The sequence below is a fragment of the Gossypium hirsutum genome, chromosome A07, assembly GCF_007990345.1.
Source record: "Gossypium hirsutum isolate 1008001.06 chromosome A07, Gossypium_hirsutum_v2.1, whole genome shotgun sequence".
NCBI lineage: Eukaryota > Viridiplantae > Streptophyta > Magnoliopsida > Malvales > Malvaceae > Gossypium > Gossypium hirsutum.
Window position 1 is genome coordinate 98552614 of NC_053430.1, and position 16507 is coordinate 98569120.

Genomic DNA, 16507 nt, shown 5'->3' on the forward strand with positions numbered 1-16507 from the left:
ACAAAACAATGCATCAACATGAAATGGGAGATATTATCAAGGGTCATTTACTAATTGGCACCATCAATTTTTCCACTTTGGCTCTTTTGTTTCATGAATAGTAACTTTGCAGATAAAGGAAAATTGTAAAATTGTATATACATTCCACGTTTCCAACAACGCTACAAGGAGGCCAGGCTTGGCCAATTTAATAATGCTTATAACCCATAAAATTATTTGAGACTAAAGATATATACAAGGTTGATCAAAGTTAGTGCCATTTGCAGATGAGATGGCTGAAATGGAACATACGATAACTATGTACAAAGTCGGCAAAAACAAAGCATGCTCTTGTTGTGTAAATTAGATGTTTCAGTTGCTAATATCAAAGTATCTTGGATCCTCTGGATAATGGTATTCCACGTTCAACTGCCATTACACAAGAACCACCTTATTAGAACACACAAGAAAGAAGCTGTAGAATGTAAAGAACCTTGGGAAACAGCTGTGTTTATATGGAAAATGCAATAAATTGTATTACCTTTCCCTCATCTGCATCTGAATGCCGTTGAGGGAAGACAACTCGAAAGTCATTGTACAAGTAGAATCTCCGATCCCCATTCCTGTCAGAGCCAGTCTTTTGTGGAATCGGTTCTAGATCAGATTTACCTCTCTGAAAAGACTTTGGGCTTTTTTTAGGTGGAGTGCATAGAAATCGGAGATGAAGAGCATATCGCAGGGAACCAGTACCATTAGTATTTTCATTGATCTTAATGCCACTATGGGAAAGCTTCTGGTTAGTTCTCTGATATGCATCACTGTGCTCCTTGCAACGAACATTGTTGCAACTAGTTATTTGTATTGAATCGAAGCCTTCATTGCCTTTAACTTCAGAACTGTTCAGCACAAAATTTGGAACAGAAGATGCTAGGGTAATCTTCTGGCGCACGAATGTCTATGAACAAAAGAAGAGCTTAAAATTCGAAACTTCATCATAGTAAAATGTATACGCAAATGTATAATTATAAGAATTGACACTATTATTACAGTGCCTCAAACCATTTTGGTATTTCGATTTGGATTACACCCAATTATGGGAAGCACAAACATTTAGAGAAATAAGTATCCATGAAGGTAACTTAACACCGAAATAAACCAAATTTCAATCCCTATTTATAGAATAGAGGTGATTTTTGAAGTGCAAAGAATTAGTAAGAAAGGTATTCCTTTTGTAACATTCACTTGAAAGTCCCGAATGGCTTAATGAAGAAAGACAAGGCAGATTATAATTCATATTACCTTGGTGCCAGCTGGCATGTCACTCAGATCATAGTTGCAAAAGAACGTGTGAAGAGGTGTTTTCTCTGGATTGCTAAGAACCTGCATAGGAACCCACCAAGAAGAAATGAAACCCATTTCTGACATAATACTCTAGACAAGATAACGAAATCATAAAAATGTTTGTAGTTTGATGCAATTTAAGAAGTCCAAAAGCAAATATGATAAAAAAAAAAAAAAGAACCAACAACTAGGATTAGCCAAATCTTTGTAGGCTGTCAACCAGGGTCCCACATGCAAATCCATCTAGAGTGAAAGAAAAGCATGATGTAGAAGGCTACAAAATGTGCTATGAAAGCTGAAACATGAACTAGCAATTAGTGGTGGCCCTTTTTGTCAATTAGAATGGTCATATTTGAGTTGCAATAGATGATAAAAAGTTATAGAACTAGACTAAAGCTTAATTGATGACATCATGACAATGAGAAGCAGTCAATCAAATTCTGGTGAGGAGTATATATACCAATTGTATGCGCCCTTTCATAGGAATATGCAACCGGCTTCTAACAGCTTGCTGTTCATCATTACCAAGGCCTCTTTTCAGCTTCTGATATCGACATTTACTCGATGATGAATTCCTTGAAAGGTCTATGGATGCGTAATAAAGGAGAGAACAATCTCCATCAACACTGGTTACGGGAAATGTAAGTTTTTGTGATTGTGGTGAGAAGGTCCCTCCAGTTATGCTTAGAACAGCTAAGAAACCATCAATCCTCTAAATGCAAAACATAAGTGGTAAACATATGAGTAATGCAATCATCAGTGAATGAAAACTTTCCCACTAAGACTCAGAATAACAAGAACCTAAATTTACGACTAACCTGACTTAGCTTTCCAGAAAAGAATCTTCCAGACAATAATGACTCCTCAAATGAACCAACCAAAGATCTCCTAACAGGAAGTCCACTCAAGCCTTTTATGGATCTCCTACAAGAAGATGCGGGGGCTGGTTCTTGAGGCAAGGGCCAGCTTAATCCAGCAGCACTTTCCAGAGAAGAAGGCCGAAATTCTTCATGCAAATAACCAATATCGTCAAATGATCTGCTTGAAATCTCAAACTCCTCTTTGTCAGGGACAAATATAACACCAGTGTCGAACCTGTCAACTGACTGTTCTATATTCTTTAAGGATGAATGAGAATCACCGATATCCTTTGCAAGATTCCTGCAGCCTCCAGCAATTGCTATCCTTTCGCTGAACTTCGGACCAAGCGGAGATAAAGAAACAGGTGAAGTTGCAATTTGGGGGGATATAGATATTGCTCCACTTCCAAACCTTAACTTACTTGATTCTTGGAATTGATCAAGCCCAAATGAATATGAAAATTTATGAGAAAGGTGTGAGTCCTTGTCTTCCAGTAAAGGACCATCTGTAAAAAATAAAGATGAAATTCTTCCTTCGTTAAATGGATTGACTCCATGTCCCAAGCAGCTTGACAAGGACCAGGATGATGTTGTGATATTCATTTTTCTGCCAATATTTGCTTTCTTATTGTCTTGTGAGACAGAAACCTTATGCTTATCATTTAAGGAAGAGGAGACTACTTGAGTGCTGCTGTAGATATTGTCCAAAGGGTCACAATTGAATTGATCTGAGAAAAGCACGCTATTTAAAGGAGACAATAGTCGCTTCCTGACTAATGACGGACTAGACTCTGTGTCATTAGCTCTGAAACCAATAGGAGAAGAGTGAACATCACTAGTAACTCCCTCAGGTCCCTTGCTTGTTCCATGTGATTCAAAACCCACAATCCTAGAAACAGGGTTTTGGACTTTTTGTTCACTTTTAGGAGTGGTAAACGATCCAACATCATTGGCACAGCCAATCTTCAGCCCATGAACACCGGATGGAGCATTCATTTTCCCTCCAAGTTTGAAAGAATCCTGTGAAACTTCCGAAAGCTCCAAAGAAGTTTTCCTTTGAAAATCTCCTAGTGAAGAGCACAAAGAACCCCCACTAGTCTGGTTAAAACTTCCTCCTCGCATACAATCCAAGCCACAGGTGCTGACACCTGAAAACTGTGGTAGGCTTTGCAAAAATGCATCTACGGATGCTTCTTGACCTTCCTCAGAACTATCATCTGGGGGAACTTGCGGCAACCCCATTGCTAAAATTGTCGAGAATGGTAAACTAAATTTGCCTCTATTACTTCTCTATAATGCAGTATTTTCTAATCCATTCTAATTAATCAAATTCATCTAGAACATAACATGAAAGGAAATTAAAGTCTCCTAATTCTACCAATGTCATTGAAGAGTAATCAAAAGATTCCTACAAAACTAGTTCAGAAATAGCCCACTATGGTACTAAGTATTAAGCAATGGCATCCACATTTGAGCTGCAGTTCTCTTAGGAGCTTCCATTGAGAAAGCCAAACACAAACTAGCTATCCAACGATAATTGGTAGCACAGATCTTCTGGCCTCCATACCAGGAAGCGACAAAGCACATAGAATTCATGTTGCTAACAATAAGAATCACCGTGAGCGCCTGCTGAAAATTGCGGGTAACAATATTAGCTGAATGCGGAAAAAGATCAAAACAATCAATACTCAACTCAGCTCAAATGTATTCATGCACGGTATTGCCAATTTCTACTCCATAAAATTCACAATATAATCCACCACAACCTTAATTTCTTCTATTGAGCATCAGAATTACATCAAAAAATAAAAAAGCCATTGAATGCAATGAGATAATACAAATTCAATGCTGTGTAAAGAGCTCCTTCAATCAATATAAAGGAACACAAAACTATATTTTAAAACCATAATCGGAACAAGATAAGCTACTCAACTACCTCAAAATCAATACACTCCAATCAACCATGGATACAAAGGAAGGACAAACATGAAAAAAGAGACCCCATAGTTTGTTTCCAACCAAAACAATAACTAGCAAAGGAAAAGCAAAAAGGCGCCTAAATTGATTCTTGAGACAATAAAAAAAAACACCAGTACAAAGGCCAAAACCACTGAAAGGGATTGCTTTACCGCACCCATTTACATTAGCTTATATAAATAAATAAATTCAACCAGCCAAAAAAAAAAACCCAAGCTTGATCAGAAAAAATTAAAATAATAAAAAAAAGATGATCAAATTAAAGTAAATTTATTTACGCACCAATAGAGAAGGTTGTGATCAAGTACTTTTGGCAGATGAATCACTGAATGATGTGCCCATAAATATAAATTTTGATTTCTCTACCGAATTAAAACAGAAGGCTAAATGGGAAGATTGAATTCTATTTTGAAAGGTAGATTTAAATTAAAGATGTTAAGTTTGTTTCGTTTATGGAGAAAGGAAGGTGGAGAAAATGTTGAGAATGTGAAGATTCTCTCTTTATACTCCCAAAGTATGAATTTCTTGATTTGTTTTTGAAAGATTTTCAAGTAAATTCAGATTTACCCTCTTCTTTAATAATCAATCCGCTATTTTTGCTGTTTTTTCTTTTGTTTTTCGTAATGTTTTTTTTTCCTTATAAAAATAGAGCAGTTTCATTTTTATAATTATTTTACTTTGAAAGCTTGCCCTCTAAAGAAAGGTAGAGTCAAAATTTTCGTATAACATTATTATTTTTAAGAAGTATTTTTAAAATAAAAAGACATTTTTTAGAGAAAAATATTTCTAAAGAAGTTAAATTTTTAAAGAAAAAGTGCTTTTTTTCAAATTAAAAATTGATAAAAAATATTTTTTATTCACAAGCTTGAGATCAAAAATATTTTTTTTTCAAAAACACCCCTGATAAACATTCCTAAACCAGGCTAAAATGAGTAGTAAAATTAAGTAAATAACTTTTATGCAATGAAAATTTGACCAAAGGTTATTAACAAATAATTTTTGGAATAAATATCATAAAAAATTGAATTGAAAAACCAAAAATCCGAAATTACAATATATATATATATATATAGAAAATCTCACCGTCTGGAATGTAGTAACTACAATCTACAAATCAGCTGCATTGAAGAATTCATCTAAAGGAGCAAAATTTATTTGTTCTCCCTTCTCTGCGCCACACTCCAAAACTTTTCTTAAGCGTTGGAACCAAACCTCACATTTTTATATATGCTCATGGCGGACGTGGAAAGGGCCAAAAGCCATGGGCCCATCACCAATTTTTTATTCATGGAAAATAATCTTATTTCCATTTATTATATTACTATGTGTGTGAAAATTGAATTTGATATTTACTGAATCAGTAATTTTAAGATTTATTTTAAATAAAATATTTAAACATGAGATTTGATTTGATTTTGATTAACATCAGTCACGGAGTTAAAATATTTTTTTTGGACGGATTTAAATTATATATTTTTATAATAGTAAAAATATAATTTTATTATTTTAATAGTTTATATTTTTTATTTTTAAATAATTAAATTAATTTTTTATTATTTTTAGAGGGTCAAAATATAATTTTACTATTACTATTTTAAAATTTTATAAATTATAAATGACCTAAATAAAAAAAATTATTTTAAAGAGAGTAGGACCTGCCAGCTCTCAATACCATTAAATCCAAATTCGAAGATCTCACAATAATATTTTTCAGATTATTAATTTAGGGAAAGCATAAGTCTTTCGGTTAAAATAAAAATATTCAAATTTGAATTTTGACAATGGAAGGATTTTAAATTTTATAAATGAAATTGATATATTTTTTTAAAAAATGTCAGATATATAATTTTTTTTAATCTTGTTTAACAAGCCTTTCAGTCAAATGGTTTGAAGCAAGTGGATTATTTTTACACCCACAGCTTCTAAATGGAGGTGTTGGTAGGGTGATTGAGTTGGGTTGGATTTCAACTTGTATGTAATATTAATATATTTTATATTTATTTAAGTTTAATTCGATTTCAAACATGAATTTTAGATTTTGTTTAAATTTGTTCATAATCATAAATAGTTAATTTAAACTAATTAAAGCTCTTTTCATATTATTCTTTAATTTTTAAATTTAATAAATTTATATTTTTTATTAAAATTTTAAATATAAACAACTTAACATGCTTTCAATAGTTATATTATAGTATTGTAAAATATTATGGATTTGATTTTTAAGTATTACAAATTATATAATGTATAAAAATAAAATCACATAATATATTTTACAAATTTAAAAAAATAAGTTGGTACAAGTCAGGCTTGAACCTTGAATGTTTAAGTTTAAATTCGATCATATTTTAAATGAATCTATTTTGTTTACTCAAACTTATTTTTTTAATTTAATATTTTTATTTAAATTTTCATAAATTTCAAATAAATATGTGATTTTAAACGAATAACTCAACCATTAAATAGATAAAAGTTAGAGTGAGAAATGAGAGATAGAGGGTGAAGTACAAAGGAATGGTGAGAGTTAAGAGGCGTTGGAACTTATACTTCAGGAGATGCTTAAGTGAGTATTTTGATAGAGAAAGACAAGCTTGAAGATGTTATGTTAATGTACAGAATTAGTATTTTTTCTAACATGGACGTAGGTATAATAAATAGACAAAGTTAACCATTTAATGAAAGCATAGGAAGTTTACATAAAATTGAAGCCCAAAATTTTAGTTTGGGCGATGAACACAATTAAATTAAAACGTATGGCCCACAAAGATTTGGTCTGACACCTATTTGATATTACCCAAAACTGCTTGGTTGGTTGGTTGGTTGGAATGTCAGAATAATAGAATATATACTGTTGCACGGAATCATAAATGGTTAAAATATGTCATAATCCCTGTACCCTTTATAAATTTAAATTTTAGTCCTTGTACTTTTATTTCTAGCAATCTAGTCCCTCTACTTTTTAGATTTCAAAATTGATGTCCAATTCTTATTACTGTTAAAATTATTTTGTTAATTTTTTTGGTGTGATATTTTGTTAATATTTTTTTAAATGAACTTGAATTTAACAAAATAGTTTTAACAATTGTATCTGAATTTTAAAATCTGAAAAGTAAAGGGATTAAATTCTTAAAAATAAAAGTATAGAAATCAAATTTTAAATTTACAAAGAACACGGAAACTTATGTCATATTTTAACCAGAATAGATACACCCTTATCAACTTATCATTTTGTAATTTCTTTTTTAGTGTTGGAAGAGAGATTTTAAGTAAAATTCATATCAACATTTTAACTCGATTAATTAATGACCTTAACTACTTAAACTAACCAATGATATTATAAAAATATAAAAATTGAATTATTCAAAATTAAAGTATAAAGAGAGAGATGTTAGCCATGGATGGAACCCTATTTATGGTCCACACTCTCTTGAGTTTCAAAACTCGTTATATGCTTGTATTAGTTTTTTTTTGCCAATTATATATATTAATTATAAAATATTAAATTTATTTGAAAAAATTATTTAAAAGACTGGTACATTTTCACAAGAAAAAAAATAAAATATTGTATATTGTAAGGTATTTAAATATTATATTTAGTACTGTAAAAATACTTATACTGTCACTATAAAAATTTTAAAATTGTATAAATATTGTTTAATTTTTAATTATTTAAAAAAATATTATAAATAATTTTTATATGAATTATAAGCTTAAAAACATTTCAATGAAAAATAAAGGTTTGTATATTTAAAAAAATATTATAAGTAAATTTTTATACTTATTATAATCTTTGAAATTGGATAAATTTACTATTAGCTTTACAATAGTAAATTTATCCTTGCATTTAATTGAAAATTTTAAAACAAAGTAGAGTTAAATATATGCCTGACAAAATTTGAGGGGCCTGACCTGAAGATACCCCAAAAATAAAAAACTTTCAAAACCCATTCCGCCATCCGTATGTGAGTGGTTGATTTGTAGCACTTTTTAATTTCCAATAAATGTATGGATTAATGTTAAATAAATATTGATTTTAAAGAGGGATTTGATTTAGACATTTAATTATGAAATTTGATATAAATATTTATGTAACATGTAATATGAATTATTACAATAATAGAATATATATATATAATTTTTTTAAATAGTATTACCATATAATGATATTTATTATTATTGAATATTCTTTAAATTTTTGTTTTAGTAATTTTGTATATTACATTTTATGATTTTTAAATTAAAAATAATATGTTTATATTTACTTCCATATAATGAACTAAAGGTGCGTTTGTTTGCAAGGATTTGATTTTCCAGAAAATATTTTCCTGATTTTATGGTGTTTGGTTGCTTGAAAATAAATTACATGGGTAAAAGATTTTCCAAAACAAGGTAAATTATGTGAGTTTTTTTAGGGAAAATGTATTACAGATTTTTAATCGGTAAGACATTTTCTGAAAAATCTTCCTCCACTCTCACCATCCGTTCTTCATCCTTTCTGTAAGATTTTCTAAAAAACGGTAAGACTTTCTCCTTCTTTCGTTCTTCATCCAATTTCCTTCTTCATCCATTTTGTAAAAGTTTTTCTATTTAAGAATCTTCTTCTTCCTTCTTTTTTCTACTTTTTTAAGTTGTAATTATGATTGCAGGTTGGCTCATCCAGGAGGACCTGTTTAAGTACTATTTTATTCTCCCTTCTTCATTTGTTCTGTAAGATTGGCTGTCAATAATGCTTAAAGCTACCTTCTTTCAAAGTACTCTTTTATTCATTTCTTTTTCTTCTCTACTTTTGATCTGTTTAAGTTTTCATTAATATGATTTTTTTTGGAATTTTTGCTTAATTTTGCATCACAGATCTAATCTAGTTCATAGAAAAATTATTTGTGTGCTAAAATTTGACCCTTTTTTTTAGCTAGTTTGTCAAATGAACTCTAATACTCTGTTTGTTTCTGGGTTTTGCATTATTAAGCTTTTTTTATGCTTTATTAAAATGTATGTGCTGTTTAGAATAAAAAAAATGTTAAGTTAATTATTGATAACAGTTGTTAAGAATGCTCAATTTTAAGTATGAAATTGCTGAACTGAATATACTTAAATTTGTCGAGGAGATGGACTGCTACTGGTTGAAATAATGGGGAATTATGGGAGGTTAAATGCCAAACTTTGGTCTCTGTCCAAATGCTGGACTTTCAGCATTTAATTTCCCTATTTAAAGATGTTTTAAACTTGCTAAAAATACAACAATTGCATATGTTATTTACTTAATTAAATAAATGGTAGCGAGTTCTTTACATTTTCTTCCTTGGTTGTTTTGTTGGATCTTTATGCTGGTATTTGTGATGGAATTTTGATGAAATTTCTAGCTATCGAGGGATCTACTGATTTAATATACTGCCTTATGGTTGTTTATTGTTGTTCAAAGCATGATGAAATAAAAGTGTTGGTGTTGCTTAATATCTTAGAAAAGATAAGGGTTTCATTGATATTGTGTTTCAATGGTCTCTTGAAGACATATTCAACGATAATCTTTATATCATCATCATCACCCTTGAATCTTTGGTTTTCTTTTTTTATTAAACCTTATTTACGGGTTTTCTTTGCAGCTTTTGGAATATCCACTTTTATGGAAGTAGAAAATGATTGCTCTTATACTTAAAAATAGCTGTAGCAGTGAACTGGAATAAACTTTCTTTGTGTGTGTGTGTTGCCCTAGCCCATTTCTGCATTCTATATTGTGAACGTCTTGCTTTTAGTCGGTCATTGGCAACTAGATAAAAGTGGCATATAGTTACATAAGTAGTGAATCGTGTATAAGACTTGTGAAATTTTTGCTAACAAGGGAATTAGGAACTAATAGCAGCTAAAACACAATAACTTGTTATTTTCTTGCTATAAAACTCTTTTGAAATATCGTCAATCATTTTACTCTTTCAGCAGCCTATTATTGCCAAAGCCAATATCTGCTCATAAAAATAAAGTAGCACTTGATTAGCTCCCTTTTCTGTTGCCTGCATCGTGTTCCCCATTTATATATACCAAATTTTGACTGCAATTCATGAGGCCTCCATTTCTAGTTCTTCTTCGAGGGGTTTATATTGATACAAGAAAATGACAATAAGAAAAAAAAATGAAGTCCATTGATACAATAGCTTCTCTTGTCGTAGTTAATTTGAACTATATATATATGTATGTAATTTGTGTAATATATTGTTCCATTTTTGACTCATTTTTCATTGTAGGGTGGTAATGGTTGAACCAGTTTTGTTTTTTGATATGTTTTAAACAATTTAACATTTTACTCTCCAATCATTGTGTTACTCTCCAAACTTTGTTTGATTTCATTTTATGACGATTAATATTCTAGCTTAATAATTGAGTATTATTATATATTTAATTTGATTTATTTATTTATAAATAGATCATTGTAATATATGTAAAAACAATTCAAAATATAAATTTATTAATTAATATATGTAAAAACAGTTTTTTCAGAAAATATTTTTAGGAAATTTGCCAAATAACAGAAAATATTTTATACAGATTCATCCAAACACCAGAAAAGTAAACCATTTTCAAAAAAGTAAATCATTTTCCGGAAAATATTTTACTGACAAACAAACGGAGTCTTTGCAATATGTTAATTTTTATTTTATTTAATTTCTTGTCTAAGTTAATGCTAATATTGTTTAAGATAGAAAATAATTTATTTTTATTAAAATATTTATTATTTCAAAATAAATATTAATTTAAATAATTTAAAATTATATTAATTGAGTAATTGTTAATTAACTTTAATGTATTTAGTTAGTTATAACAATGTAAAAAGTTAGAGGACTCGAATAGCAATTTTAAAAAGCAGAAGTACATAAATAATTTGTTAAAAAGATGGGAAGTCGCAATTGTAATTATATCATTTTTAAAATATGTAAATAATAATTGTACAAAAATATAAAGGACTGAATTGGTTATTTAAAATTGTGGGAGCCCATTTAGAAAACGTAAAAAATAGGAGGCCCTTACTTCTTATTAAACCATTTTTATTATACCATTTAAACCTAAATACTTTCATTTCAGCAGTTCTCTCTTTTTTTTTTCTATAAAAAAAAACATTTTTAATCTTTCATTTCAGGATTTTCCTTTTCATGCTATATTTTTTCATATTTTATTTCATACCTTTGTGATATTGATCAATCTCGAAAGTGTCCCCACCATTGTTTTGGTAGTTTTGAATTTGGCAAAGGTGTTTTTTTTTTAAATAAAATTTTTATTTAATTAAGTTCTAAGGCTTTTTTCTTTTAAACATTATGTTGACGGTTGTTGGGTGTGCCTCATATTTATTAGATGTTTTGCAGGCACTTATCGGAGACAAACATGCGACATCACAACGAGGAGATATGTGACATTGCGATAACGTAACGAGCAAGGGACGACGTCACAACAAGGGTCGTCGGGACTAGGTGACAATCTCTTGAGGCAAGACCAGGGGCGACGTGACGAAGAGAGTCGTGACATCACGACGATATCTCCCCTAATGTAGCCGTGTTTTAGACTCCAAGTAAGACTTTTTCCCCCAGTTGGACTCTAATTACTTCAAGGTTATTTTAGTATGATTAGACCTCTAATCTTAGCCTATTTATAGGGCCATTGCAACCCTAATTCAGACATGCCAATCAATAAAGGCTTTTCTTGATGGCAACATGTAACACCTTATACCCGACCCGATCGCTGAGTTCGGGTACCAAATGTCACAATTAACTTGAGTTACTTAACAACATTTTTAATTAAATTTATTTACAAACTTAATCAATGCCAAATTTAATTCGTATTTACCAGATAACATTATTCTAATTTCTTATATATCAACATGTTTCGAAATCTAACTTCAAATAAACTTTCTATAATCACTAATACTCTTACAATCATTTTGCCTTACTACGCATGAACAATTATTTACATGGACTTGAAACATAAGACTTTATTATAAAATATGCTTAATCAACCCCCGATGCGTAGTCTCTAAGAGTACCCCTCTATAGACATGAAGCAACTATTACGCCCTTCTTGTGAACTTGGCAGTGTTTGGCTTGGTCCCGTCCCATAATAACCTTGTCAGCCTTTGATCTTGCATCAAAGGAAACCACTCATAAGTTCAAATGAACTTAGTAAGATGTCTTACATTAATTATTTATGAATAACTCAATGTTATCACGAGTATAAAGATTTGATGCGCGTAAGTAAACTCCCTGAATTTCTTGTAAACCTTTATAGTTCACTAGCACAAACGACGTCCATATGTTAATACTCTTTCTAAAGCCCTTTTTTGGGGACGTGGCGTTGTCAGACTTCATCTCAGATTTTTATGTTACCTAGCTGAATTGGTGCATCGAGAAACAACCACACCAGCAGATATACGAATTGTCGACACCCTTTGGCGGACTTACAAATACCTCACCACCATAGCAGATTCCTACCTTGTTCCCTTCATTCCGTTTTGAACTCATTATCGACTTACTGTATTATCCCAACATTTACTTTCTTATAACTTGTGAATATACTCTTTCAAATGAAAACCCGTTCTCTTACCTTCTCGTATGAGGCCTTCGAATATAAGATGAAGAAGCGAATCAATCAGAATGGAGACAGGGGGGAGAGGCGAAAGAAAGATTGTCGAGCCTGCAAGCAGCAAGCAACAACGGCTGAAAAGCCGTTGCGCGCTAGCTTATAGTTTAGGGGTATAGTAGGGGTGCCCCTTTCTAAAACTTATATTTAATATAAGGTAAGCTTTTTTTGGAACTTTCGTTTTGGAGTTTTCCCCAACCTATACCTTACTAATATTACTAAAAAATAGGGGCTTACGTTTTTCAGCCGCATCGCACTTCCGCATAAACAATGGATCCGCTGGGCTGGATGAGCAACCTTCTCTGGAAAATAATAGTGACTTCTATCTCGTGTATGTACACTTGTAAGATGGTCCTACTAGTCCTTTCCTCATCAAGATAGCCTGAATAAATATTTCCTTAACTAGCTAGTCATGCTGGACTTCCCAACCATTGTTAGTTCCCAATGGACTACCACTTCGCTAGATCAGATTAGGCAAACTTCCCTTTTATAAGTTAGTCTTTAGTGGACTTCTTAACGTTAGATAGTCCCAGTAGACATCCTCTTCCCTTGATATTCCCTAACAGACATTCCACCTAAGATAGTTCTTGGTGAAGTTTCCACCTTTCTAACGACCTATTTGCCAATAAACACTTTGGAAATAAGATTTGAAAGCCATCCTGCTTTCTTATAACTCATGTTGGTGTGTGCATCTCCTCTGGCAGACTCTTAATGGCGAATACATATTTGCATATACTTTGAGAGAAAACCGTATTCATCTACATTTACATGCATACAAGGGGTTTCCACCTTTTCCTCTTACCTCGTATCTTGGTGAGACATCTTATCATCACGCTTATCTGTGTTCCCATACACACTAAAACCGTTATGTAAGACTTTTCGCCACGTGAATCATACAGTGATTTCCACTTATATGACCCAACGGGCTTCCCTGTTTACTACCTTGACAAATTCCATTCTACCATGAGGCGTATTTTTCCTCCACTAGATTGTACCATGGCTCGCCATGGACTTTGTTGGAAACTGGCCAAGTGTGTTGAAACTCCAACAGACTTTCAACTTCGAAGAGTCAGTAAACCACTTTTGAGGTGTCACTTCGAAGAGCCTGTAGATAACCATCTCCAACCAATCCTCCTTAAGTCTTCTTTCAATTCACCCATTCCTCCATTACGCCAAGGTTTTCCTATCTTCAACTACCTGACCAATTACTTCCCTCTGTACCCTACACTTTAAAGACAAACATAACACACATATCATCACATTCACTATCATAGCAGGGAGTATGCCACATAATAGTTTATAGATAGACAACTATGTTATACATTTAAAGAACAAACTTGCAAGCATTCATATATTTACGCAGCTTTATGCAAACATAACTTTCTCGTTCACCAAAATCATATACAACCATAGAATTCAAACTGAACTTAGAGCAGACATACAAGCAAAAACATTCAAGCAGCACAACATCTATTCAACACTCAAAAGTAGAGTACAAAAACTGAATCCAGTCTCATGCAGAAGTTTCCAAAGATTTCATACACGTTTAACTTCTCTTTTTCTCAAATTCACTAATACAGTAAGATTAAAAAGCTTACCAGTTCACCGTATTCACTACATTCCAGACTTAAACCTCATGGTCATTATCCCATACAGAGTTTTCCTCAACTTTCTCTTTTTCGGAGCAACCAAAGAGGACAATGCATAAGAGAAGAAAATAAAACAGAATGGAGAAGAATTCTGCCTGTAGAATGATCCTTCTCGTACATATATATCCTCTTACACATGGTTATCAAAGCCCCCAATAACTAAGGAACTAGCCGATTCCAACTTAGCTAACTAGAATTGAAATCCAACTATTTACCATTCAACCACTAAATTTTCCATATTCTTCAATAGAGCCTACCAAATCTACAAATTCTTTCAATTAACTCTTGATCCTTCTTAATTCCGGACTTTAATAGGAATCGGGTGTGACATGACAAGATGTAGTTGCATATAAATTTTGGTGAGAGTTTTAATGAGAATTTCGTGGTAACTTTAGAGAGAATTTTGTTCCTGAGTTTGATTTTTGTTTTCAAGGTTTGGGTGATGTACGCCTAGTACATTTAAGTTTAGTTTTTCCATATTATACTCTTATCTATTTACTCATTTAGTGAAAAGTCAAAGCCTCCATTGCTCGTGATTTTTCCCTTTTTTGAGGGTTTTTCACGTAAAATATTTATGTTCGTGCTTCTCCACTTTAACTATCTTGTTGTTTATAAGAGTCGATCCCAACAACGGTGATAAATCTTAATAAAACATGTTTTTCTTTTTATAAATTGTTTGTGTAATTAATTCTTATTCTTGAATATTGAAAAATTATTAGATATGATATTTTTTTAAAGATTTTTTTATATTTGTTATTTTTTCTTATAAAAAGAGCAAGATTTCTCGTATATTTTATTCTTTCACTAAACATCAAGTTTTAAAACAACGGTTGATTAACCCAAGTATCAACCACTGTACTGCATGGACAATAGGCAATTTCTTTTATAAGGCCATTTAGTCACAATAGGGAGAAGTTAGAAATTTTTTAGAGGGGTAAAAATTAAATTATAATTTTTATAATAGTAAAAATATATTTTTATCATTTTAATAGTTCATATATTTCTAATTTTTAAAAGATTAAATCAAATTATATCATTTTTAAGGGGATCAAAGTATAATTTTATTTTTACTATTTTAAAATTTTTAAATTTTTAAAAAGTATAAATGAAATTTTTTTTATAGCTAGCACCTATAGCTACACCCCTCTTCTATATCTGCATGTTTCTAATGTATATAAATATATGGCATAAATGCATAATGAAATTGTGGTAATTAAAGTTGAACTTTCCTTGTTTAAAGATTGGAACAAAATTGGTGGGTTTTAATAGATGGGTTAATATGATTGGTTTAGGGCCTACCAATCCAGGCCTAGAGTGAAGAAACGGAAGCCGTAAAGTCAGCAATCTACGCCGCAAACCAACTGTAATGGCGTCTTTTACGGGATAACACCCACACCATGATTCATAAAACCCACTCCCACAAGAAACATTGGTCGGCAGTTCCGTAACACCCCAACCTCTCCCCCATTTCACTAAATAATATACAACCGACATACATCTACAAGTTGAAATTGAGTTGAATCTAGCTACTTGCATTTGTTGGTGGGAGGTTGTCTTTTGTACATTCACATGTTGTTAGTACATAACACATGTGAATTTGGGTCCTACTCCCAAACCAAAGAAAAATATAAATGATGCTCTTTTAGGAATCAAGAAATTGCAGGATGATTCTTAACCTGTTTTGTGATTGCTGCACTCACTTACATGACTTTTTACTTTTTATGGATAGTTGCGATTATAAAAATAAAACGTTAACAAAACCCGTAATCTTCACTGCTAAGTGCTATGCTATGCAGGTGGCTAAACCAGAAGCGGAAGAGTTGAGATTAGGCAAAAATCCAGCTTCCTTTTTCTTCTTCTTTGGGTGACAACAAGAATCCTATTCTGATCATCATGCCATACATATGAGAAGAAGTTGGCCTGGGAATATATAATATATATATTAGGAGTATATACTTATTGTCTGTCTTTTGTTCCCTTTCCCAACACAACCAAAACCATTCTTTTTATCACAACACCACATTAATTATATACATACAATAATCATTTTGAATGGAGAGACATTGAGAAAGAATCTCTTTACTTTTG

The 16507-nt window shown here is 31.5% G+C and overlaps 1 protein-coding gene and 1 long non-coding RNA gene across 6 annotated transcripts; one reads left to right on the plus strand and one right to left on the minus strand.

The window, feature by feature from the left end:
* Window positions 1-127: 127 nt before the first annotated feature.
* Window positions 128-5333, minus strand: LOC107937094 (uncharacterized). 4 transcript variants are annotated; one of them, XM_041116890.1, is made up of 6 exons: window positions 5241-5333; window positions 2139-3806; window positions 1781-2032; window positions 1279-1359; window positions 521-934; window positions 128-408 (listed from the first exon to the last, which is right to left on the minus strand). In XM_041116890.1, the coding sequence occupies exons 2-6, from the start codon at window positions 3420-3422 to the stop codon at window positions 352-354; spliced, it is 2088 nt and encodes a 695-aa protein (XP_040972824.1). In that variant the 5' UTR covers window positions 3423-3806; window positions 5241-5333; the 3' UTR covers window positions 128-351. The 4 variants fall into 4 exon arrangements, with proteins under 4 accessions (XP_040972824.1, XP_040972823.1, XP_016725401.1 ...); XM_041116889.1 differs by having other exon boundaries at window positions 2139-3809; XM_016869912.2 differs by lacking the exon at window positions 5241-5333 and adding an exon at window positions 4440-4776.
* A 3099-nt stretch (window positions 5334-8432) lies between these two features.
* On the plus strand, window positions 8433-16476 carry LOC107935823 (uncharacterized). Of its 2 annotated transcripts, XR_005929983.1 has the most exons (4): window positions 8434-8671; window positions 8801-8905; window positions 11504-11706; window positions 16216-16476. It is a non-coding gene; the product is annotated as an uncharacterized lncRNA (long non-coding RNA). The 2 variants fall into 2 exon arrangements; XR_005929982.1 differs by lacking the exon at window positions 16216-16476 and having other exon boundaries at window positions 8433-8671; window positions 11504-13052.
* Window positions 16477-16507: the final 31 nt, after the last annotated feature.